Source organism: Columba livia, chromosome 3, assembly GCF_036013475.1.
Source record: "Columba livia isolate bColLiv1 breed racing homer chromosome 3, bColLiv1.pat.W.v2, whole genome shotgun sequence".
NCBI classification, from domain to species: Eukaryota; Metazoa; Chordata; class Aves; order Columbiformes; family Columbidae; genus Columba; species Columba livia.
The window spans coordinates 33,494,127-33,518,122 of NC_088604.1; the positions used below are offsets into that span (position 1 = coordinate 33,494,127).

The following is a 23,996-nucleotide window of genomic DNA, read 5'->3' on the forward strand; positions in this document are numbered from 1 at the left end:
TGGGGATCCCAGAACCGGACAAAATACTCCAGATATGGCCTCACCAGGGCAGACAAGAGGTGGAGGATAACCTCTCTTGACCTTCTGGTCACACTATTCTTAATGTACCCCAGGACACTGTTGGCCTTCTTGGCCACAAGGGCACATTGTTGACTCATGGCCCACCTGTAATCAACCAGAACTCCTATGTTTCAAGTGTTGTTAAATCATGTGAGCAGTGAACTCTGCACATAAAGCATATGTGTACATTACCCGTTTAGCCTGCAAACCCCATGGCTGGCATGACCAGATTACTGCCCGTGGCTGAGCTCACTGTTTGCATCTTACATATTCCTATATAATATTTGCTTTGCCAGTATTGAAATGGCTTCAAAATAAACCCACAGTTTGATTTGTCAGTCCAACAAAACTCCAGCCAACCACCGGAGATGTCCGAACAGATCTGAAAATGAAAATGAAAAGCCATGAAATGACTCAGTGCATTAGGTCACTGTGACAGCCAGGAGGTAATACCAGACTATTTACTTTGGCTGGAGTCTTCCTTGGCTCTTCTTAATTTAAAGTGTTAAAGCCAAGCTCTCACCTCAAGCCAATGTGCCATAGCTTGCCCACTTCAGTAATGGTTCAGCACAGGTAATAGGTAAATAACTAACTCAAATAGGATTTTTTAAATGAAATTAGAAACTCCTATGGATTAAAAGAGTAATGATTCTCTTCCTTGCCTGGTAGCAGGGGGCAGAAGAACAGACACGGTCTACAGCTACAAGTGGAGTTGTCCTCACAATCCTCCTGTGGTGCTGGGAAGCTTTAGCAGTGCTTAAACATCTCTGTGGTGTCTGTACATAAGAATATCCCTAAAAGTATTGTCCATGGCAATGGGATTATTATCTTGGTGAGAATTTTCAGCCCATATTACAGTGCAGATGACAACTATCCCTACCATCCGCAGAGTGATAATGAGAATGTGGGCAGTCCTTTAAAGGTTGTGTGACTCCCCTACAAAGTAAGAGTATGGTGAAGAGCCAGATTTCCATGTATTGAACAGAGATAAGAATAAAGACCACTTTTATTGCTACCCAGGAAACATTAGTGACTTTCTTTGTCTCCCCTTTCCAGACCACAAAGGTGACTTCAGGGTAAATACTTCTAAATAACTTGAGCATGATACATTTCTAATGAGGTTTGGCTCTATTCACCACTGAAACTGCATGCTAGCTCCATCGTTTAGGAAATGACATATACATTTTTTTTTAAATAAAGTAAAATGAAACACTATAAATATGGATAGTGTTCTGTAATTATAAAAGTTTATTTCCTTTGCAAAATTGCATTCAACATATTTTCTTGCTTATTTCCCCAGTTTTTCACTGCAAAATAACTGTTCTTTGTCTTTGTTATAAAAATTACTTACTTCGAACGCACTTGAACTTGGAAGTACTTTCTGACAAACTGAAGGTGAATTATGCATGGGAAGAGTGATACTTGATTAGATGAAACCTCAGCATTGTGGTAATGGTGCAACTCAGGCAAATCATATAACAAAGAAATTAATCGATCACTTCCAAAACAATTGCTTCTTTTAATCAGATAATATGGTAACAAGTGCAAAATGAAGTAAAAATATTATGAATGTAGGTTTCAGTGAAAAAGTAAAGCCTACTATGAAATACTAAATAATTATTTTAAACAAGAAAAAAGGGATTGAGACGTAAAATGTTTTCACACAGATTGGGCAGTTTTATTCTTCTTATTCATGGATTCAGTGAAAAGTACCACTAAAGTGCAAATAAAAGAATGCATAAATTTGGCAAGCAGCAAGCAGTCCTGCCACAAAAGGGGATAAGTTTTGAAAAGTCACAAGTATTCATACTGAATTTTTGAAATACCATCTTTCAACTCTTTATTTTGAAATCACATTTTCACTGAAGGCTAAGATTCCTGAGAGCTCAGTGATTTATTAACAATTAAGAGAATTCTCAAAACTGGATGGAAATTTGGGGCATGTGAGTTAAGCACAAAATCAGACTGTCTGCTATCAAGGACTTACTATTGGGCTGAATAAATATGCAAATAAGGACAACCAAGAAAATATTATAGCAAGTACTACTCAAAGAAATAAAACTATTGGGCCCTTGCAAGGCGGGGAATGTTCAGAGTGCTGGAGGCCAGGTGGGACAGGTTGAGTACTGAGCAACATCTGAATATGCAGAAGGTCCAGGGACCATCGTATGTCCTTTTTTCACTATTACTGACTTGCAGATTTGTCTTTTGAATATTTGCATTGAAGATTATAAGTACACTCACTATATGTGCTTGTCTTTTTCCCAACTGACTCCCCTGTGGTTGTTTTCTGGCTCTTTTAAAGTGTTCAAGACTTTCAGATCCCTCTTTCTTCACCAGTTCTGACAGGTGTTTATAATTTCTTTTGCTTTGGTAGCTGCAGATAGAGATGGCAAATAAAGCAGCACTTAAAACTATGACTGTAACTATGACTGTCTTGTTAACCACCAACTACCACTGTTCTCTCCTTACCGTCTTTTGCCTTAAATTTGCATGTCACTGTCAGTTGAGCCCTGTACATCTTGGACATCCTAAAAATAAATAGATACATAGAAAATATAGTAAAAAATACGATTAGTTTACCTGCAGTTCTCCTTCCATTATGCTGAGGAGTTTTATCAAGTCCTCTTTAGAAAACTCTAGGGACTTCTTGTTCTTTCTTTCAGTAGGTCCAGGTGATTTTGAGTGCCGTTTGACAGTTGCTGAAACCATGACCTCATCTTCCTTCCGATGAGGTTTGTTCTTTTTCTTGGCATCCTCCTGAAGTTTTTCATTCTCTGCATGGCTGATGACAGGCTTGGAACTGGAGAAGTGCCCGTTAGACGAGCTTTCTCCACCTTGGTTTCGGGATCTCATCCCTACCTAGAAAGAAACAAACATAACGATGCATTTATAAATGAAATTACTTACAAAAAGCCGCAGTGGAAATACTGCCTTTGGAAGAACAACAGTCTTTTGAAAATTGAAAAATACTGTCATGCTCAAGAGACAGCGGTAGAAAGCTCAACCACTTCAGCAACTCCGTGTGTGGCAGAAAGTTAATCCAGAGAATTAATTACAAACTTAACAAAGTCCTGAAGTAAGGCTAACCATCTTTCTCAGGATGCCAAGATGCTGATATGAGTTTAAATGCACAGAACTTAAAAGTGATGTGGAAAAATGATAAAGAACATTTTCCAATGTTCCTTTTCCTTCAGTCAACATTTTGATCATTCACAATTCATCACTACAATACAAATCAGGTTGTCGAGTAGATCTTATTTTAACAGGAGGTTTACTTGAGAGACAGGAATGCAGTTAAATTTTAGAAAAACATACTCCTTGAATATAAATTCTCTATGAGAGCGGAGTGACAATGCATGGTAAACAAATGTGACTGTACAGTTTCCTTGACTGAAGCAATGGTTTTATCCCAGGTAACAAAGACAAATGGGGAATGCAGGTAAAATCGAGTGGTTAACTCCAATACTGCATGGGATTATTAGACAGTAAGTGCAATAAAGGAAAAGTGAAAAGAAGTTGGAAAAAGAGCACAGAGAACATGAAACCACTAAGAGGTGAATGGGCAAGTCCTTCCAGAAGATTCAGGTCTTCTCAAAAATGTCAGGTCGTGGTTATCGTATGCCCACATCTGTGGTCTCTTAAGCACCCTCATAGCACTCTTAGATTATGTCTGTCCTAGGAAATTAAACAGTGACAGCTGACAGTGACAGTTCCTGAGCTCTGGCACTTGACTTGCTCTGTTGCTAAACTTTAGCAGACTCCTTGGCACACTTTTGATCCAAGGCAAACTACAACTCTCCCAAACAGTTCCTGGGCACAGTTCAGCAATCAATCCAGGCTAGGTCCAGATGAGCCACCCTGCTCTGGAAGAGTTTAGTAATACAAGCATGGCTGGATTCTGCTGTTTGACCCCAGGGACAGAATGAGGGCCTTGGGACTGCTCAGTTTACAAGTAACATAGCCTTGGTGTCACACAAAGTATAGCTGTGAAAATCATCCTTTCTCTCCATCATCCTCACCAAACAACAGTTCACTCTGATCCCCTCTGATGCCGTTCAGTGATATAAAATTTAAACACTTGCAATTATCTTCAGATCTTTTCACTGTTCTCTTTCTTACCCATCAGCCCTTTTCAAGTTGTCATCCACAAGACACATTCAGCTAAAATTAGCTTAATATGCCTGCCTGTTGTCTTTTCTTATCAACATTTCTCTCCTTTCTTCCCCCTTGACCTTTGCTATCCCTTAAAGTCCCAGTTACTACGTAAGTTCTAGTCCTACGGTACTGGCTAGTAATGACACAGAAGACAAGATGGGTTCATCAGTGTGCATTTCATTACTTACCATTAATAAATAGATGTGCATAGGATACTCAGATATGTACATACATGAGCCCATATTGCAATCCTGTCACCTTGCTATCCTGTCACCTTCCTGTGTTAGGTTGAAGTAGGTCTTTGTAATTATTTTTAGTGTTTAACTGTAGAACATCTTGATTGTTTTTTGTAATCAAGATATTTGTCATATGCAATACAAAGGTAATGGTGAATTTAGTCTTGGTACAGGGCCAAATTCGGATCTAGAAAGTAAGCCAGGCTCCTAAAAATTAGATAATCTTCATCTTACTTGAAACTGCTTATATAACAGACAAGGAACACCATCAGGAGTTTATGTTGCCTTACTCCAATTTACTTCTGTATAATGTCATATACTCTGGTACCTTAATTTTTTCATTAAACCCAATTTATCCAAGATAAACTAAGAATACTAGAAAGCAAGATCTGCACAGAGAAATATCCTGCATTAAGTCAACTACAATTTGAAAAAACGGATTGAAGAATGCTGAAGAAGGGTCTGTATGTCTGAAACTTGCCCAGTTTTTATATCAATAGATCTAATGAATAATATTTCACTGCTTCCAAATCTTTGCTCTCGCTTAAATTCATCTCTGGATTTAGTTTGCGTCTTGTTCACTTGTCAAACAGATGCTTCTCAACATCATTAACATCACACACTTTTCTGATAAGGATCACAGAGCAGCAGTTCACTAGTGATGGGGCAAAACCTAAAATACATGGACTAATCTGCTTGGGTAATGTTACGCTGGGTTTGCTACAGCTTGCTACTTGCTTGACTCAGGCCAGTGTCATAAATCTCTTGCTCACATTGGCCTTGCATTCTGGTAGTTTCACACTCAGCAGGAAGACTGTCTTTTTACTACCATTGGTTACTCATGTCTTAACTCCATTAATTCAATGGAATTCATCCAGCAGCATAAATGGGGAGAGAATTAGACCCAATGTTTTTGAGTGAGAGAGTTTCACGGTGAGATTCCTTGCGTTGTAGGTCTGCTCACATCCAAACAATATGTGACACAGGTATACAATGGCTTTTAACTTCCTGAATGCTTATGCAGTATGTTTTTCATCAAACGATTTTGATTAAACACATGAATTACGCTTTCTAAAAACAGATCTCCATTATAAGCATGAACAATACCTGAGCACCTCAGGAAATCTTTTAGGTCTCAGGTTTGTAATGGAAAAATAAACACTGTACTATGTTTCCTCTCAGATAGGGCTTTCTAATTTGTTTAACTTTAATGGGTTTTAAACTTTCCAACCATGCTTCCTCTCAGGAGAGAGCACTTGGGATCCAATCTGTCTCTATTTTCCGAGTGTTTCCTTCTGAGTCCCTGTGGGTCACAGCCTCCAGCCACTTTCGTCTCTAAACCAAACCTGTTTTTCATGGCTCACAGTGAATGGTTTCATGGCTCTAGAACATCCTACATGTTTTAAGAATAAATATTGCAAGTCTGTTTTACATATGTTTTCCAGAGGAAAACAGATTATTACATTACAGTGTATTCTGCTTAGTAACATGCTGCATTAGTGGTTTCTCCTTAGTAAGATGACTCAACTGTTAGACCTGAAGCTGCACAATTAATTTTACACTTAACTCATGACTAGTTGAGACACATCATCCACCTCAAGCATTGCATAATCAACCAGATGCACTTAGCTGGATATGTCAGACTTCACAAACTGTGGTGTGTCACCCTGTCACATCATAACTCAAGACATTGATCCATCTGTCCCTGTGGGAGCTGAGATGACAATTCATGAAGGCGTGTGAAAACTATAGGTTTGTAACCATGCTAACAGAGAAAAAATCAATGCATATTTAAAGTATGCTTTTATTTGGTGTAAATAAATATAGGTCCACAAAGGACAGATGCTTTTTTTTTTTTTTTAATTCACTAATACAGCAGCAGAGCGGTTTAACCAATTGATCTGGAGTTTTATATCAACTAGGTAATTAGCATATGATTGTCACTAGAAGAAGACAAACTTGGGCTTTTTAAAAATTTCTAGAACTTGACCTTTAAAAAATTTAACGATTTATTTTGAAACAAGTCTTACAGTAAGTATGACAGTCTGTCACTCTTGGGGACACTGGCCCTAACAGGTTTCCTTTGTGTAAAGGCCTGCCAAAATCAGGGTAACACTGACACCTACTCTGTCTTCAGATGTTGATAATTTTCCAGCATGTTATCCAAACACAAAGGTGTTGTGTGCTGAAGCCAGAGATGCAGGTGAGCTCAAGCTTGAATGGTGACAGAAAGGGCCAAAGTTTTGATATTCACACAGTAATTTTCAAGGAGTTTAAGGGCCAAAATGAATGGCACGATCCAGCTGTTGTGCAGTGCTCTAGGAACACAAAGCAGCTGTAAGGATGACTGAGTTTTAATTAGAGCAGCGTGAAGTAGCCAGAACATACCAGTGATCTTGGCTGAAATACCGTGTGCTGAAAAAGAGTGGTTAGTGTTATCATTTTGGACATCTGTCTGTATTTTGGATGGCATCATGATAAAGAAAAAATGTTTCTGACCAGTTGCATGACATTATTTCAGTATGCAAATAACAAAATCCCAAAACTTTGCCTATTTGTTGTTTCATCAGGGTTCCAGAATTGATTCTGGGGACACTGCCAGTCTAACACTGGTAACAAATATCCTCCTGCTTTCTGCACTTATCATGTCTCTATATCTTACAGCATTCCTGATCTGCTGAAGGGATTGTGTTCCCTGAAGAATAGCTGGTATGATTTATTATGAGTTTAGCATTTAATATTTAACTCTACTGTGTTTTTTTTTTCCACCCCTCATCATACTGTGTATTAAACTGGAAACCTTTCCTAACAGTCTCCAGTCAAACAAGAAGTCTTTGTATGATCAGTCACCTTGATTTCAACATTTATTGGCTAGTCATTTCAATATGTGCTCACAGCATTGGTACTTGGCAGGGTAACTCTTCAGCCTCTCCTCTGTTTCACTCATTTGTTAAGCTTTAAGCACAAAGGACAAATGCTATGATTATTTACTTGAGTTTGTATTGTTGTTCTGGGCACAAGTCCTTAGGTTTTCCAAAGTTAGCAATCCACACAAGATTTTATGAAATAACCTTTATGTTAGTTTTACTGACATCAGGAGGAAATTTGTGAGGAATTTGCTGAGTAGGATGTCAGGAGAGGACAGGCTGCATGCTGTTCCAAACCCTCTCCCATTGATGGCAATTTGTTCTCCCTATAGCTCTTGAAATGACAGGTTAGATTAGTCTCCATTACTAGTGCTATTAGAATCAGATAACTCAAAAGGGTTCTTTGAACTTAACATGTAGTCTCTCTTGCTAGTTGGATATTCTGCTTTTGGCTCCATAGTGCTTTCCCTTTTTTTAAAAAAACAAAACAAAACAAAAGTTATAATACACACACACACACACAAGTTGATTTATACCCATGATATGGTTGTTGCCTTTGGCTATAAATTGGTAGTCTGGAGTTCAACTGCAGATCTAACTGACTGAGATATCACATGAAAGTGCTGGGTTTCTGACAGGCTAATGATGTCTTGTAGGGTTGGTGCAGTTGGGTTATTAGTGAGTCAAAACTGAAATTTTTTCTCAGCTGTGTGATGGAGAACTGTATCTTTCAGAGGCTCTCCTGCACAGGCATTTTGAGCGGAGCAAAACATTGTGCAGAAGGGCCTGGTACACAGGGGAAATTGCTGAGAACTCAGGCGCTAGGCAAGCTGAATCTCTGTCCAGTGATTATCAATTAATGTACAACACCAGGAGTGAAAAAGAAGTTAAAATTTACTCAAAATGAAGACCACATCATGTAAAACATCTATCAGATCTGTAACACCTCATAAATAAGGAGGAGAGCTGTAAAACTTTTAAAACAGTATCAGTGTGTATCTGTAAGTAGTAGATACCAACAAAACAACCAACCAAACAAACAAACAAAAATATGACACCTTCTCAGATGTCAGGATTGATAGGGACACCAAACTGACCTTGTTGTCTTAGGAGTCCTCAGCAAGGACAACCTCAAATTACATGGATGGCTTTAGCCCCAGGGATCCAGATAGCCAGAACTAAAGCTGTATTTCCTCAGTGGTGTGGCTTTCACAGGACAAACAGGTAGAGATGCAAGTGTTCACACCAACTCAGAGACTGATTAAAATTATTAGTTTTATTATTAGTTATTCCTTATAATTAGTTATTCCAGGCTTTTTTCCTGGACTCTGCAAATGTTTGTTATTGTTGTTTTGTCTGACTTGAAGAAATAAAAAGGAATCACACTACCAAGGGATTGTCATAGGACCAGGTAGGAACTGATGGCTGCACTGTGCAGGGGCACGTGCTGAGCAATACTGCCCAGTTGGACTTGGATGCTGCATGAAGCAGACATGTATCAGACTCCAGACTGTGCAATAGCTGAACAACACCATGCCAAGGGAACGCAGATCTCATTCTTGTTTCGCTTTTTGCAGATGACTCCAGTGTTTGTTTCAATCATGCTGGTCAGAGGAGGGTGCTAATCCAAATGACTAATGCAATGAAGAACAGAACAAATATCTACCTTTGTCAGTTCTGGAGTTTCCCGAATTTTTAAACATTCATGCCTAGGGCACTAATTCATTGTGTCCTCTAACCCTCCCCTAATCTCTTGCCCTCATATGCATCATGACTTATCTGCAAGAGCAAACAAGAAAAGGTCCTTCTGACCTGCTGCCTGTGCTCGGGTGAGGGGGAGAGGCCCTGGCATTGCTCAGAGGAGCCCATGCAGGAAGGAGATGGCAGCTGAGAGATGGCAGATGGATGTCACGGTGTCTGCCTCATTTTGTCATACCATACATGGGGTCTCTTTGGTGGAAGAAACCTGAATCTTTTCAATTATGAGAAAGAAGGATAATTTGCTCCTGTTTTGAATATCTGACAAAAATTCAGTTACTGTTTTAGATTCAGGACACAGATTATTTAGTTCTATCGAGTCATTGCTACTCATTATTCCCTAATCTATTTTGGTGAACAGAATTTATCTTTTTATGCTGCTTGCAAATAGTGTAGAAAAGCAGCAAAGTTATAGGAGACACACTTGTTGAGGTACAGCATGAAAATCAGCAAAGCCTTTTTGCTTTATCAAAGATTTGGTTTATAGCTTCTAAAAATGATTCTTATAACAGTGGAGCGTAGTAGCACATGGTTTACATTCACGAAGGGTTATAACAACAATACTTCCTTTGCTTGAAAAAGAGAAAAGAGCGGAATAACTATAAATGTCTTTTCAAGAAGAAAAGAAAAAGATCTCTGAAAATTCCCTATCCAGTTGCCATTCTGAATAAGTATTATCCACATGAAACCAGAAAAGGATTTCACAAAACTAAAAGAGGAAACCCAGTCATCACAAAGGCAGATTTATACCATTCTAACATCATTTTCTTAATTCCAAGATAAACTCTTCACTGGCTAAATTATGGCACAGATTTACAAAGAACAGAGTTTATGCTGGTATAATTCCATTAATTTTGTCATTTTCAGGAAAACTTGTGGTTTCAGCTGGAATACTTTTCCTTGAGTAATGCATGCTGACCAACTAAGGAGTAACATAGACTTGTTTCACAAAGATTCATGTTTCCCAGGCTTCATCTGGAAAAACATCTTGGATGCATGAGCCGTGAGGAATGATAAGCTATTAGATCATCATTCAGTCAAAAAAATAAACTTTTATATATCACTCTACCCGTGTTTTGATTACTGTGGCTCTCAGCTGCCAGAAAGCACAAACAGGAGCCATAGAGAAGAGACAGCTCAAGTAGCTGACACCACTAAACAAACATGCCACTAGGTCTGATGAGGGTTTAGACATTTATTCGCTGGAGTGACTATGTGGCTGGAAGGGACCGACCAGGAGCAAGGTAGGTGGCAACCCTGTTAACTACCTGTGGTGAAGCCTTTCCAGCACGTTTCAGCTGAGCTGGGACTCATGGGAGTAACTTGATTCCTACTCCTCCCTCTTCCCAGACTGTTTCCAGCCCACCGGAGTGTTTTGTGTCCAGGACTACTCTGGATTTGAAGGAAAAGCATGGATCCTTGGATGAAAGAAATTCCCCTGCTCCTTGGGGCTGTGTACCTTGCACCCAGTTCACAGAATCACACAGAATCACACAGAATCACAGAATTGACTGGGTTGGAAAAGACCTCAGAGATCATCGAGTCCGGACCCTGTCTCAGGACACAACCACCCCTTCAGGGCTGAATGAGCACTGTGCCCTATCATGACTCTGCACATAGGGTTTTACAGCTTTCTGCCCTTTTGAGTTATGCCATTTCAATTGGAAATCAAACCGTGAGCTTCACATGAAGATGAAGCTAGCAATGTCACCATTAGTTTCAGTCCAAACCCACCAAACATTTATCACCTGACAGCCAGAACGTGCCTGGAAAATGATGAGAGAGGTGATGCAGATTAACTGGCCTACCAAAGATTTTTGACTCCTGCAGATGGGTAATCTTTAGTGTTAGGTAAGCATTAGTCATTTTTTTTGTTGACAGCACAGAACCAAGCTGATAACCTGCAAGACCAAATATACCGTGGACTTACGAACCACACAGTATCTCTTGTAAGTAGCTTCTAAAGACCATTGCTCCTGTAATAATGCATTTTCTTCTTCCGAGATGGCAGGAAAATGCTGACAACAGCAATAGAGAGGAGCAGGCTGATAATCATCACAGCTTTTTCCTCTGAGTCCCTTGTCCCGATCCTTACAATAACAAAAAAAACCCAAACAAACCTAAAAGTGATATATCACTGAGGGAACTGGCATGGAAAGTAAAGTCATTCTGTCATCTTTGCAACCGTACTTTAACCTGCGAATGAACCACAGGGCAAATAGGGAATGCAGTTAGGAAATGAGGAAACTAATTCGTATTAGCCTTCTACAAAGTCTATTTCAACTTTTCACTTGAAAATTAATTTTTATTTCAGAATTAACTTCATTTTAACAAGTGTGAGACAAGACAAAAAGCTAAATGTCCAAAAAGCAAACTTCAGGCTTTGGGTTGAGGGAAGTGTTTTGCTGTCTGTTGCTGACTAGACATGAATCACAAATCCTGTATTCTTTTTGGTAGCCATGATTTACACAGCTCTGATTTTGCTAAAACCACTAAACAGCCATAGCTACATTTTACATTTGACTAATTAATCCTTCTTTCATTTTATAAAAATAACAAAAAATGTAGATACTCTTACATATTTTACAGCAAAGGGAAAAAATATTCTACAGAGGACCTGTGTCTTCCACAAATATTGTCTCAAAAAGACAACAGAATAAAAAAAACATCTGCAGCATCTCAAATTTCAGCTGTCAACCAAAGCAGGGAGCAAGTTCCAAATCTCTCTCAGTGACTCCTTTGTAGGAAGTTTCAGTTGTTGATAGACACAGAGTACCAGCTTGCACATGAATGTCTGTTTGGTTTTTGAGAGGTGAATTTAACCCCCTCCCTTAGACTGGGCTGCCTTCCACCACCCAAATGTTACCTCCTCTGTGAAGTTTAACTGATTTCAAAACAGTTAAAAATTGTCTCCAACACTAAACCTGCCCTTGAATCTCACCATCCATTTTAGTGGGTTTACAATAACATTTTTCCCATTGGGAAGAGAAAAAAAATAAAATAAATTCTCTGGCTACATGCACACTGGAGATTAACCATGTCCAGGACTGCTCTCTGGCTGTGAGGCCAGCTGTCCTGGAAAATCCTTCAGGCTCTTAAGCCCTCTTAGCATCCATAACATGCTGGCTGCATCCACACTGCCCACTGGGAATTGCTCCTACCCCATGCTGACTCCTGAAACATGCTCTCTGATGGTTCAGGAGGGTGTTAAGTGGCCTGGCCAAAAGTGTGCCAAGGACCACTCCAACGGTTTAATACAAGTACAGACATTCACCTTGCAGCGTCTGTGCTCATGCCCTAGCACTGTTTAATTTACAGCTTTTCCTTTCCACAGCCTGCTCCTTTACAAATAAAGGAAATGGAAAACTAATCAGCTGTGTAAAGGAAAAGTGCAACTCACCATAAATACACAGTTTGCAGAGAGAACATAAGCAGAGGGTGGTGGGAAAACAGAAAAGAATCCAGATTTTTTCAAGTAAGATAGATCAAGGCAAGCAGAAGTATATTGCTTATTCTAGAGGTGTATTTTTAAGTCACTACCAAAGGATGGTCTGGAGACAGAGCAGTTCAGCAGAGGAGTTAGGAAGAGACAGGGCAACCGAACCAGAGAGAGGTTGCACAACATCCCCAATTCACACCAGACTTCTCCTGCCTTTTGCTGGGCTTGGTGGTACAAAATTTGAGCTCTTCTGCTTCATGTCACTGATAAGAGGACAAGCACCATGAGGCTCCAGAGTGGCCCTTGCATTGCTCAAAGCCCCAGCCTTCACTTGTCATTACTATTTGTGAAGAGGTGAAAGGAAAGGAGAGTCTTACTTCATTCCTGGCAGTGCCAGCCCAACAACCGTCATTATTTCCCAGTTATCCTGTAAGCTTTCCACTGACTTCAGAACTTGTGGCAAAAAAAAAAGCAATGAAGTAAATGTCAGCCTAACTGATTTAAATAATACCAATGTCTCATGCTGACAGGGAGCAACACAAAAACCTGCAGATACATCACCTGGGCCTCTAATAGCTTTCTTTTACAGAAACTATATTTGCGTGCCTCTTCTAATGTCTCGGTTTCCAAATCCCTAGACAATTTCTTCTCTTGAAACAAATGAAGCTAAATAGTTATCCTGCATCTACAGGTTGAGCTGGTTTCAATCTCTTTTTGAACAGTCTGTCAATATTAATCTGCTCAAATCTTCATGTGCCTTTTTGGTTGAGAGCAAAAAGTCAGGCTAAGCTCAAAGCACTGCATGGCTACTTTGAGAAGGGGAAGAAAATGGAAAGAAGAAGAAAAAAAATATCTCTGCATGGGCTTGGTCTCACATTAACATAACTAAAATTACCTGCTGCCAGATTCAAGTTGCTTTACTGTCTGTGACTTCTTAAAATTAGATTTCAGCAGGCAGAAAATCTAAGTGAATTGTGTCTGCCTTGCTGCAACTAGCCAAACACCCTACTTTACCTGACTGAGTAAAAACTTCTTAGCTGCCTTTCTTAGAAAGTAATTTCAGTTCAGAGGTATGGAAACATGTTAAAAAGAGTTTCTACAAATGGAGTGGGTGTTTTACAAGTCTACATGAAGATAAAATCATCTGCACTGGCACGAATTCACACTGTTCAGCTTTAAGTATGTTACTTGTGTGAGTGAGCTAGAAGTTTAGGTTTCATCTGTAATTTGCAGTGTCTTTGAAATGGAGCCTGAGCTCCCTGAGGCTATGTTAAGACTTCAGGCCTGTCCTTGTCTTCAGTCATGCAGCTCCAATGACCACTGCTGAAGCCTGTCATGGCTCCTGTCTATCAGAGAAGGCATCTCCTTATTTTCTTTCTGTGGAAAGAGGTGCTGGGCAGAGGACGGGCGGTGTTTGTCCAGCCTCCCCTGCGAGAGGACATGGCTGAAGGCCACCACTGCATCCTGCCCCTATGGGAAGTGCTGGGAGGTCTCAGTTTTGCCCCTCTGAGCCACTACTCATCTCTCTGAAGATGTTTTGGTGGTAATTTGGGCACATCAGTAAGCTCACTGAACTGGCGCTGGATCCATAAATGCATGATCACAAAGGCTGATTTTGCTGTTGGGTGCGGAGGCAATAGCAAGTATTTGGCACCTGGTTGTCAGCACCTGACAGTGTCACACTTGGTGGCAACCATTAGGACACGACAGAGGCTGTGGGACTGTGCCCACCCCTCACAGTCCCTGCTATAACCAACCCTGCCAAGTCTGTGTTGATGAAGTCGCAAACTCAAGTAGCTTGTGCTGCTAGGATGGATTTTCTACAAGACACAAGCACACAAACAGCTGCCACATGGACATGTCTGGCTGAGAGCAGCAGTCAACCCAGTATTTGTAAACAGTACTGAAAAGACTCAAAAGCTTAACCCTACTGAGCTACCTAACTGGGAAATGAGCTCATTTGACTTTCCAGCCACAAGTCCTTGTGCTGAACTCCCTTTCTTGGGAGGAAAAGCAAAGAGAATTTGGCAATTATTGCCCAAAGCCAGTAATTTAAGAAGCAGAAATAAAGAACAGATCTATGTTAGCTTTCTTCTAGTTATAGCAAGTGACACTAGAGATTCATATTTAATAAATAAGGTAAATCTAAAAAAAAATTCATGTTCCTATTTCCTATGAAGAGGTGGATGACAGAAAAGGAATGTGGGGTTCAGTGTTGCTGAAGGGAATTGGTGGGTACCTCTAAATATTAAGGCATCACTGGGTCTCTCAATACAAATTCAAAAGACTGATTTGACGTTTCATAACAATCCCAAAAAGGTATGTCAACATCCAAAAAAAAAACCAACAGAGAGGCATCTACAGGTGGTATACAATTGGTAAATGAGGCAAGAAAACAGGTAAGAAAGCAGCATATAAATAGAGAAATTACTGTATAGTTTTATTCAGTGAAAAACTGTCTGACCCAGTAGTTATATAATGTCTCAGCATTGCTTTTTTGTTTCCTTAAGTATTTTTCATTTGCCTTCAAGGAAGTCTAGGTGACCGAGAAATTATTTGGGGCTGCTTCTCCTATGCACGTGAGGTGGGCCCATGGCCTCAGCAAGGACCTGTCATGGTCGCTGTTGGCAGCTACAACAAATGTCTCCACAGGGAGTGAGTTGGACCCCACGCTGCCCTGGCAGCTGCTTTCCTTGGTGTAAACACTGGTTATGGTCAAAATCCTAATCTTTCCTACTGTGTCTGAATTGCTCAAAATCGTAGTATTGCATTTTAGCTTCTCACCTGTGGGTTGGGGAAGGGAAGATTAACCAGTTTTCTTCCTGTGAGGATGCAAATTGATCTCTTGTCATATTAAGGTGCTATATTTAGTTATCTTAAGAAACAAGATGTAACAAAGTATTCCCAAAGTTTTCCTTATCTTATTCCTACGCATGCTGCAGGAATTTCAGAGGTGAAAGAATTATTTTCGGACCTGCCCAGCTGAAAGTTAAAGGGCAGCTCTCCAGAGCACCCAGGAGCTGACTGGTAAGCACAGCTGTCCAGAAAAAGCAAGCTCAGACTAACCAGCTGAGCCTCCACTCTATAGATATTGAGAACACTTCACAAGGCTTTCAGAAAAGTCAGGACATACTCCTCGCGTTGAATAAATATTTCCTTACAGAATTATTAAGAATATTTTACATCTTTAAGCCTGAAAGACTCTGCTAAAGTAAATGTAATTTGAAGAATACATACAATTGTTTATTATTAAAATATTTATCATATAGGAAAATAAATTAAATGACAATTTGTACTCATTTCTATGCAGTTACACTTTTGGATTTCCTTTTAATAACACTGTGCTCTAAGATTTGTATATCACGGTCCTAGATAAATTATTCAACTCAGTCAAACCCCCAAAAAAGTATTTGCCTCCATCTTAAGTTCTGTAACTTATTTAAACAAAGTTAATTTAAAATGTGGTGTCCTACTGTACCTTTTGAATTCATGCTATACAACATCATTGAGTGTATGTCAAACAAACAGCATAAATAAATAATGATTTGAAAAATCAGTCAGCATTTTGCCAGTTGATTCTATGACTGCAAAACTGACCTTGTACGAAATGGCCATATTTAGAAAATCTCTGTACAGCTGGGAGTTTGCCACATGCTTGACCTAAGGTAGCTGTCATGCTTGTAAAAAAATCCTGTTTATAATTGTACTTACTGATACAAATGTTATTACTTTTTGGCATAAAGAAAAACTAAAAGTCTGCATGGAAAAATGCTTGGCAGCACACGCCAGCGTGGTGGCCGGGCTCAGCTCTAGCACCAGCCTTCCAGGCACTAGAAATCATCTGGCCATATCCCGTGGAAAGCAGCAAACTCCAAGTATTCCACAAAACTTGGGCTTGCTGAAATAAGCATATATCTCAAAGACAAGGGATTATAATTGGAGGAATAGGAAAGCCTAGAAAATAAAAATATTGTCAGAACACAGCATTTAGCATTATGGCACAGACACCAGGAGCTGGTGTGCCAGCAGCAGGCCTTGCTCCCCTGCCCTCTGCTCAGCCAAGCCGTGAAGTGCTGTTGTGCAAATGACTTCTGCAGGTTGCCAAATACATGACATTATCCCTATTTAAGCAAGCAAGAACAAGGCTGGAGAGTTCTGTACAAATATTTGTCACTGACTGATCTCTTATTTCTTGAAGATGCATTTCTAGAGAGGAAAAAAAAAACATAATTGTTCTTTCCATTGTATCAATCTTCAAAAAAAGCTGAAAAGCACAATTTTATTAGGCTTTCCCAAACCTCAGAGAAACATTTCCAAATGCCTATAAAGGTGGAGAATTAAATAAATGCTTTGTTGAAATAATGAAACAGTTGTTGGACTTCATAACACATGAATATTTTAAAATACAAAATAAAATACTATTTGTTTTTGGCTTTGTTTTGTTTTGTTTTAATTTGGTTTAAAAACACCATAACTAGAAACACACCATTAGTAGTTTGTACTCACATCAATTTCTATTAGAGGAAAATAAAGTTTTCATTTTGTAACACTGATAAGCAAAATAGTAACTATACAAATTTAAGAAAGAAAACAACTTATTTATGCTAAGTTAATGGAAATTAGCATTATGACTGACAATTTAAAGAAGATTATATGATGTATTGCAGGTTTCAACCAACTGAAAATAGAAAAGCTATACAAGCCATAAAAATTGCACAATGTACAACTTTCAGTTCCAGGAAGATTGTGTTTGCAATCCTTGACTACAAACAGCGTTGTTTTCTGACTGTTGAGATAGATCTTCTGGGGCCATAATGAATATAAACAATCCTGAGCTTTCCACATGAGGCAGACATTTAAAATATTATATGATATTGGGCTTAAAGTTCTGAAATTTTTATAAAATCAATTAGTGACTGCCTTCCAGTTTTTGAGTTGGGTTCACAATTTCAAAGTATGTTTCAGCACTGTGAAGCATTTTTAAACTGGAAATAAAGATTACTGTATAAACAATGTGTTACTAGCAATGGGGTTTTAAAAGACAGACAAAATCACAGACAAATATTGTGAGACACCCAGTATGGTCATAAAAGTCAGTAGTGCCTGCTGAAGAGTTCCTTCTTACACTAACTCGTTAACTCAGGATGTTTATTATTAACTCGTAATGCTAAAAAAATCAGGGAAAATAATATACATTCAGGATATCCTTGGTAATCCTCAACAGTCCCTAAGGGCTTTGATGACTTTGCAATTCAGATGAGCCTTTGGAAGACCAGAGATGACCTAAGTCATTTTGGTCACCTCCTGCAGCTGACATCAGCAGGAAGCTCAAGTGTTCCTTTCCACCCATGCCATTGCAACAGCACCTCCTGAATGCTATACATTTAGGAGCATGGCTCCACCTGGGAGTTCCTGCATGTCAGCTGGAGAGCCCGTGGTGTGGAGTAATACCTGTGTCGAGGAATGCTTCCAGAGCAGGGGCTTCACTAGAATCTAGGTCCGGAGGGGGGAGGAGGGAGTCGAGGATGGAGGTGTCCCTCTGCCATCGCCCTGCTGCTCCCACCTCAGGCTGACTGGGGTCCCTGCTGCTCCCTAGAGAAAAGATAAGGCTCAGGGGAGGCACACAAGAACAAAGCGAGAAGCAGCAGGTTCTACTTTTTCTGCCTGCCAGCCAGCAGGCCAGGCAGAAAACACAGACTTCTAGAGTTAAACTGGCTTGAAAATACTTATATTATTTAATTTAGAGATTCTCATTGACTTTATCCATGTATCTCCGAAGCCATGACAGATCACAGTGACCTGAAGTATCCAGAATACACCAGACATCATGTTTTCAGGTATGATGCAGTATATTGACCCAGGTAGTAAAACCTCATGCACCTGCTGCCTCCTACGAGCTGGTACCACAAGTCACAGCTTTCTGCTTTAATTTAGCATCAACACCAAGTAACCCCCTCAATGCAAACAAAAGCAGCTGTAACGACGGAAGGAAAAAGCTGGCAGTTAATGTGCTGGATTCCTCATTGAGTAGACTAGTTCTGCAGAATGTGTCCAATGCAATGCAGTGAAAAAATGATGAAATGACAACAGAGAAGTAAAATGTCCAGCTTGTTCCACTCCTCAGTCACACTGCACGCAGCCTGCAGACTTCTAGATGCTCAGTGAGAATGCATGGTTCCCTTGGCTGGGCAATTTGCAGCACAGCAAGAACTGCAGACCCGCAAAGCAAATGAAACAAGACTGGGCACATGGTGACAACTACAAATACCATTAAGGTATAGCAGACGTGGAGGGAACTGGGAGCATTGCTACTGGAAAGCTGGGGATGTTGCAGGGCGTGTGGGGAGCAGAGTTGATAAAATCTCATTCATGCATTTGACTAGTTTCCAAAATCAAACAGAATTTGAATCCACCTTGTGGAGTCCCTGAATTCTGCGCCGACTTTCTCAACTGTGTACCATGGTCATGGTATAAGCAAAGTTTGGTAGGTCAAACCCACTTCAGAGACAGCTGGCATGGAAAGATCAGAGCCAGTGGATCCGAGCAGTGATGTGTCCAGGCAGGCTCAGCGGCAGGACTGTGGTACTAGAGAGCTTCTGAGGGCTGTCAGATCATGGTGGCCTTTCTTTGGCAGAACATTTGGGCAAGGAGAACATGGTGTTCTGGAAAGCTGTGATCTTTTTAAAGAAAACAGCAACAATTTTGCTCAACTCTACAGACTGACATTGAAATCATTTAAATAGTTCTCCTAATAACAATGTAGTCATACTAGGGACGTGACCATCTAAGGAATAAAGCAGAACTACTGTAACAAACTGTATATGAATTCTTGCAAAATAGTAAATACCAGCTTTGCATTTGAAGATTTCTTTTGGTCCTTGCTCTGAATTGAAAGAACAAGGTTTATTGGATTATGAACAACACAAGGACAGATACAATAATGAAAACCTAACCAAGCTGTAATCACAGTTAAATTCCCGCAAACGCATTAAGTAAAATTTTGCTTTATGGGAAAAAATATTTTATTGATAAATACGTTGATTATTTTGAAAATTTGTTTAGGAAACTTGGGTCTTGAACTGCTAGTTCTAGGAGAAAATTGAGCAATTATCCATCTATTTATTTATTTATTAATAGTAGAAAGCATTTCCTACAAGTGCAAGAATTCAAGTTACCACCCTGCTATACCCACAAGCTCTGAATCACATCTGGCATGACAGTTTACAAGAAGCAAAGTAGAGATAATTTGTATGAGGCACATGGGATTTACAGAAGTTAATTCTTTGTCTTACAAAAAGTTTGTCCTTCAAAAAAGTCAGTGACAGTTTCCTCATTAATTTGAACAGAGGAAGGATCAAAACTATTGTCTTTAAAAGTTAATGTGCAGCTATCTAGACCTATTAAAAGAAAATGAGCCATATTTTTGCAATGAAAAGCTTCTTTTTCAGTGTGATTCACAACATACAAGAAACAAATAATAGTATTCTGTCAATCAGCTCATATTAATGATGAAGATTATAAAAAGAGTGGACTAAGGCTTCATGGGTCAAACTCTAACCACATTTGCCTTGACTTCTGAGTTTAAGGAAGTTGCTCTGAATTTTAATCAGTATAAATGAGATTAAAATCTGATGTACTGAATGCAAAACAAAAGTGGTGTGGTTCATGATTTGCAGATACCCTGTTCACAGGAAATATGGTTTAAAAAAGTATATATTGTTTTAAAGTAATCTTACAAGTGTAGTAACTACACCTAAATCTTCCCAAGAGGACATATCCTGGAACAGAATTAGGTCTGGAGTAGTTTAGATCCTTTCATGTTTTACCAAGCAGCAGGACAAGGTAGCTGTTTTACACTATTCTGGAAAACCATTTTCTTCATTAAACTTTAAAATATCTTCAAATAATATTTATGCATATGCATGTCTTATTCTTCATTTTGACAAAGTGATGCCACGATAAATATGGTGAGCTAAAGAAACAGCCAGGATGAATATCACTGTATTTAATTAAAATATTCTCCATTATACAGCATTGTGTTTGTACCAAAAAGCCCATGGGATTTTGCCACTTATTTGAATAAAGCTGTTATTTCACTCACAGCCATCACACAGGCACATCAAAAATGCTCCTAACCACCCATTTGGCTAACGAAAGAATTAGCTTTGCTTGCAGACTTTGCCTCAATAGCATCCTTAACCTAACAGGGCTACAACAACATCACAGCCCTTTGCACAGCAGGATGTCTCTTGGGCTGTTTTTTCCAATGCCAACTGTTGAGAGTTTTAATCGCATGCACTAAATAGAATCATTTTTGTTTCTTACTCTCAGTGCAGTAATACAAAGCTATTGATTCTCTGTAGATTTGTTTTGGAGAAAGCCTCTTGGCTTTCTTCAGTCACAGATATATCCCCTTTTTTTTCCCCAATGCATCACAGATCATGGAGCTAAACTTAGGAGAAGGAAAGCTGAAGTTTTCTTTGGCAGGTTGGCTAAGATACCCTAATGACAGCTTTGATTAAAGTCTCCATCTTCCCATTGATCCACAATCCACAATTCCCAGAACACTCAAAGCAATGCCCAGGAAAAGCAAAGAGCTTTCAAAGTTGCTTTTCAATCCCTTGGAGCTCCAAGCCCCAGCTGTCAGTCTGGAGATGGTACCACAAAAGGAAAGTCCTTCTGGATGAACAGTCTGGTGGGGTCCTGTGGTTGCTGGGCTATGCACATCTAGTCAGAATAGGACTCAAACTGAAGCTGATTTTGGCAAGCACCCTATGCCCCACCAGCATCCCTGGAGAAGGCTTTGGGATGTATGAAGGGGCACCTACTTTCCATGGCCCATAGACCACCATAGGGGCAGGCAGCATGCTACAGCTTCCACTATCAAATCAACTACTTGATGATGACTACCATCATCATAAATGTTCATTAGAATTACAGTTCCATTATTGTCAGGGCCCTGAGGACGCAGGACCCCATGTCAGCGATTAGCCCTTGCCCATTGTCACCACAGCAGGGCTGGTTTCCAGATCCCCACAGTCCTGCCCTTCCTGGCCACAGGTCCCACCAAGCTGCACCCACTTGTGGGCCTATGGCCCATCCCAGCCTTGACCCATCCTCATCCCATCCCTAGGGATGTGCCTGGTGACCAGGGCTGGGGCTGTCCCTAGCCCACTGGTCCCCATGGGGATTCCCCTGCTCCCAGCCCCCAGAAGCAGCCACCCATGCAGTGCCCTGACATGTATTTCCTTCTATTGTGTATTTACTTGCTTGTAGTCAAGGCTGGGATTCCCCTTTGCTCTTGCTTAAGAAATTGCTTGTATTTTAAAAGCTTTTAATTTAAATTGATCTTTGTATGTGCACGTATCAGCTTAAATTTGTGCTTCGCTTTTCCAGCAGCGTACCACAAAAGCTATTTTTTTTGCTTATGTTACAGGACAGAGAAAAGCTAAAAAAAGAAATCAGTGTGTTTATTCCTGAGAAAAGGAATATAAAAAACCAAATACCACTCCCAAACCCAACAATGTCTGTCCTCCACACTAAGAGAAGCATCCTACACTCCAGTGATCATGGCCCCAAGCACTGGGATAGCAGGCTCAGCAAGACTGGGAAAATGTTTCTGTATGAAGCTGCCCTTGAAACCTGATTACAATATTGACTCAGTAAGGATTGTAAGTAAAAGAGAAAAAGAAAAGATTGCTGTCACAGTCCTAACGGGTGGGAGTCAGGAGTTTCCTAGAGTTTTCCAAGAAGCTATGGCACAAGAGACCAGGGGATACTGGATTTGACCAAATACCCTTTCCTCTGTGGTCCTGGGAGGTGGTTGGATCAGTTCTCCCACATTCTCTTTTGCTTTCCAGCGGCTCACACTGGTAGGAGTGCTCTGCAGAGGTCACTAACTCCAGGGGACCAACCCCCTGAACTCTGCCATTGAAATTTTTTAACAACAATGTGTGAATGTAGCTGTGGCTTGTCCAGGAAAGATTCACAAAATACTATACAGTGTTCATAGGAATTTTCTCAGTCACTTTTGTCAAACAAACTTTCAAAATGACAGAGTCATTTCTTCAGAGATCACTGTCACAAATCTAATCAACTGCACACTATGCTGGCTGAAAGTCTCAAGCAAATAATAATTTTCATTAATTTCCCAGTTTTGATTAAAGCCCTAAACCTTTCATAGTGCAATTTCAATCAACAACTTAGAAAAAAGCCCTATTATTTCTGCTAAAGATCCCCCTAGAAGATTACAAAACCTTTACTCAACCTCCTAAACATTTGGCACAGCACACCTTTGCAAGCCTGAAATTATTACTCTGTTTGCTATGGTTTCTTTTATTATGCTATTATACAGGACTGTCATACTTTGTCATTTGTGGCACATTACCTCAGACTTGTTCAGGTACAAAGATGGGCTTCTAGGGCGATCCGGGGAATAGAGAACCTATCATATGAGAAGACAGAATGAAGAGCTTGGCTTCTTTAGCTTAGCAAAATGAAGGCTGTTAAGGGATCCTGTTGCTGCCTATAAATATACCACGAAGGCAAACATCAGGGAGATGGGAGAGCCATTTAAACTAAATTACAATGTTGGCAAGGGAACCCATCAGCACAGATTGGCCAGAATTTAATCTGTGCTAGAAACCAGAAACAGGTTCTCATTTGGAGCAATGAGATTTGGGAACAATTTTCCTGTTGGAGTAGCAGCAGCAAAAATCCTAACTGCGGTCACAGTGGAACTTGATAAGTTTATGAAGGGGATTATAACATCGGATTCCTGAAATATTAGGACAATAGATTTGATGATCCATTTGATCCTTTCCAGTCATGAGTTCCTGTATTCTATCACACAGACTCTGTAACCTTCAACTACACATGCTTCAGAACAAGATATGTCAGCATACTTCATATACTTCAAGCTGTTTAAAAACAAAACAAAACAAATAAAAAACCCCAACCGTATAGTTCAGCCTAGTATGTGTATTTGTTCAGGGTAGTGGCATATCTTAAATAATTTTCTCTCCCACAATGACAATAAATTCAATAGAACCCAAATGTTTTAAAAAATAAACATCTTTTACATTCAGTTGTCCATCACTGAAATTCCTAAGATTATTGATAATTAGTTCTACTTGTCCTCTAGCACTGTTTAATGTTTAATACTAATTTTATGCAATATTTTATCCATGACTTTAAAACCTTTGCAGCTGAAGTTCAACTGTTATTTCTGGTATTCTGCTCTAAGCTATAAATTAATTAAGGACAAGTACATTTTTGTGCTAATGCATTTTGTGTTGGAGGGTGTCCAAAAGATATAGCCAAAGGAACAGAATTATGATTGTTTCTCATTTACTTTGGTCATAGCATGGGTTGTACACGTGAGAGGAAAGACATTTTGTTAAAACCAAAGCTGTCTGGTTTTGGAGATACTTTATAGAACTCCATTTTTTTCATGTGTAAAGGATTGCTTATCTGCCT

The 23,996-nt window shown here is 39.7% G+C and overlaps 1 protein-coding gene across 8 annotated transcripts in view; it reads right to left on the minus strand.

Moving 5' to 3' along the window:
• The window catches only part of FILIP1 (filamin A interacting protein 1), a 109,547-nt gene that overhangs the window by 62,293 nt on the left and 23,258 nt on the right, over positions 1 to 23,996 (minus strand). For 7 of the 8 annotated variants that reach the window (XM_005506740.4, XM_005506737.4, XM_005506741.4 and 4 more), the window contains exons 2-3: positions 17,970 to 18,110; positions 2,644 to 2,922 (exon numbers count right to left, since the gene is read on the minus strand). In XM_005506740.4, coding sequence (XP_005506797.2) covers positions 2,644 to 2,916 — 273 coding nt within the window. In that variant the 5' untranslated portion in view covers positions 2,917 to 2,922; positions 17,970 to 18,110. The remainder of the gene's footprint in view (positions 1 to 2,643; positions 2,923 to 17,969; positions 18,111 to 23,996) is intronic. The other variant, XM_065056329.1, reaches the window with a different exon arrangement.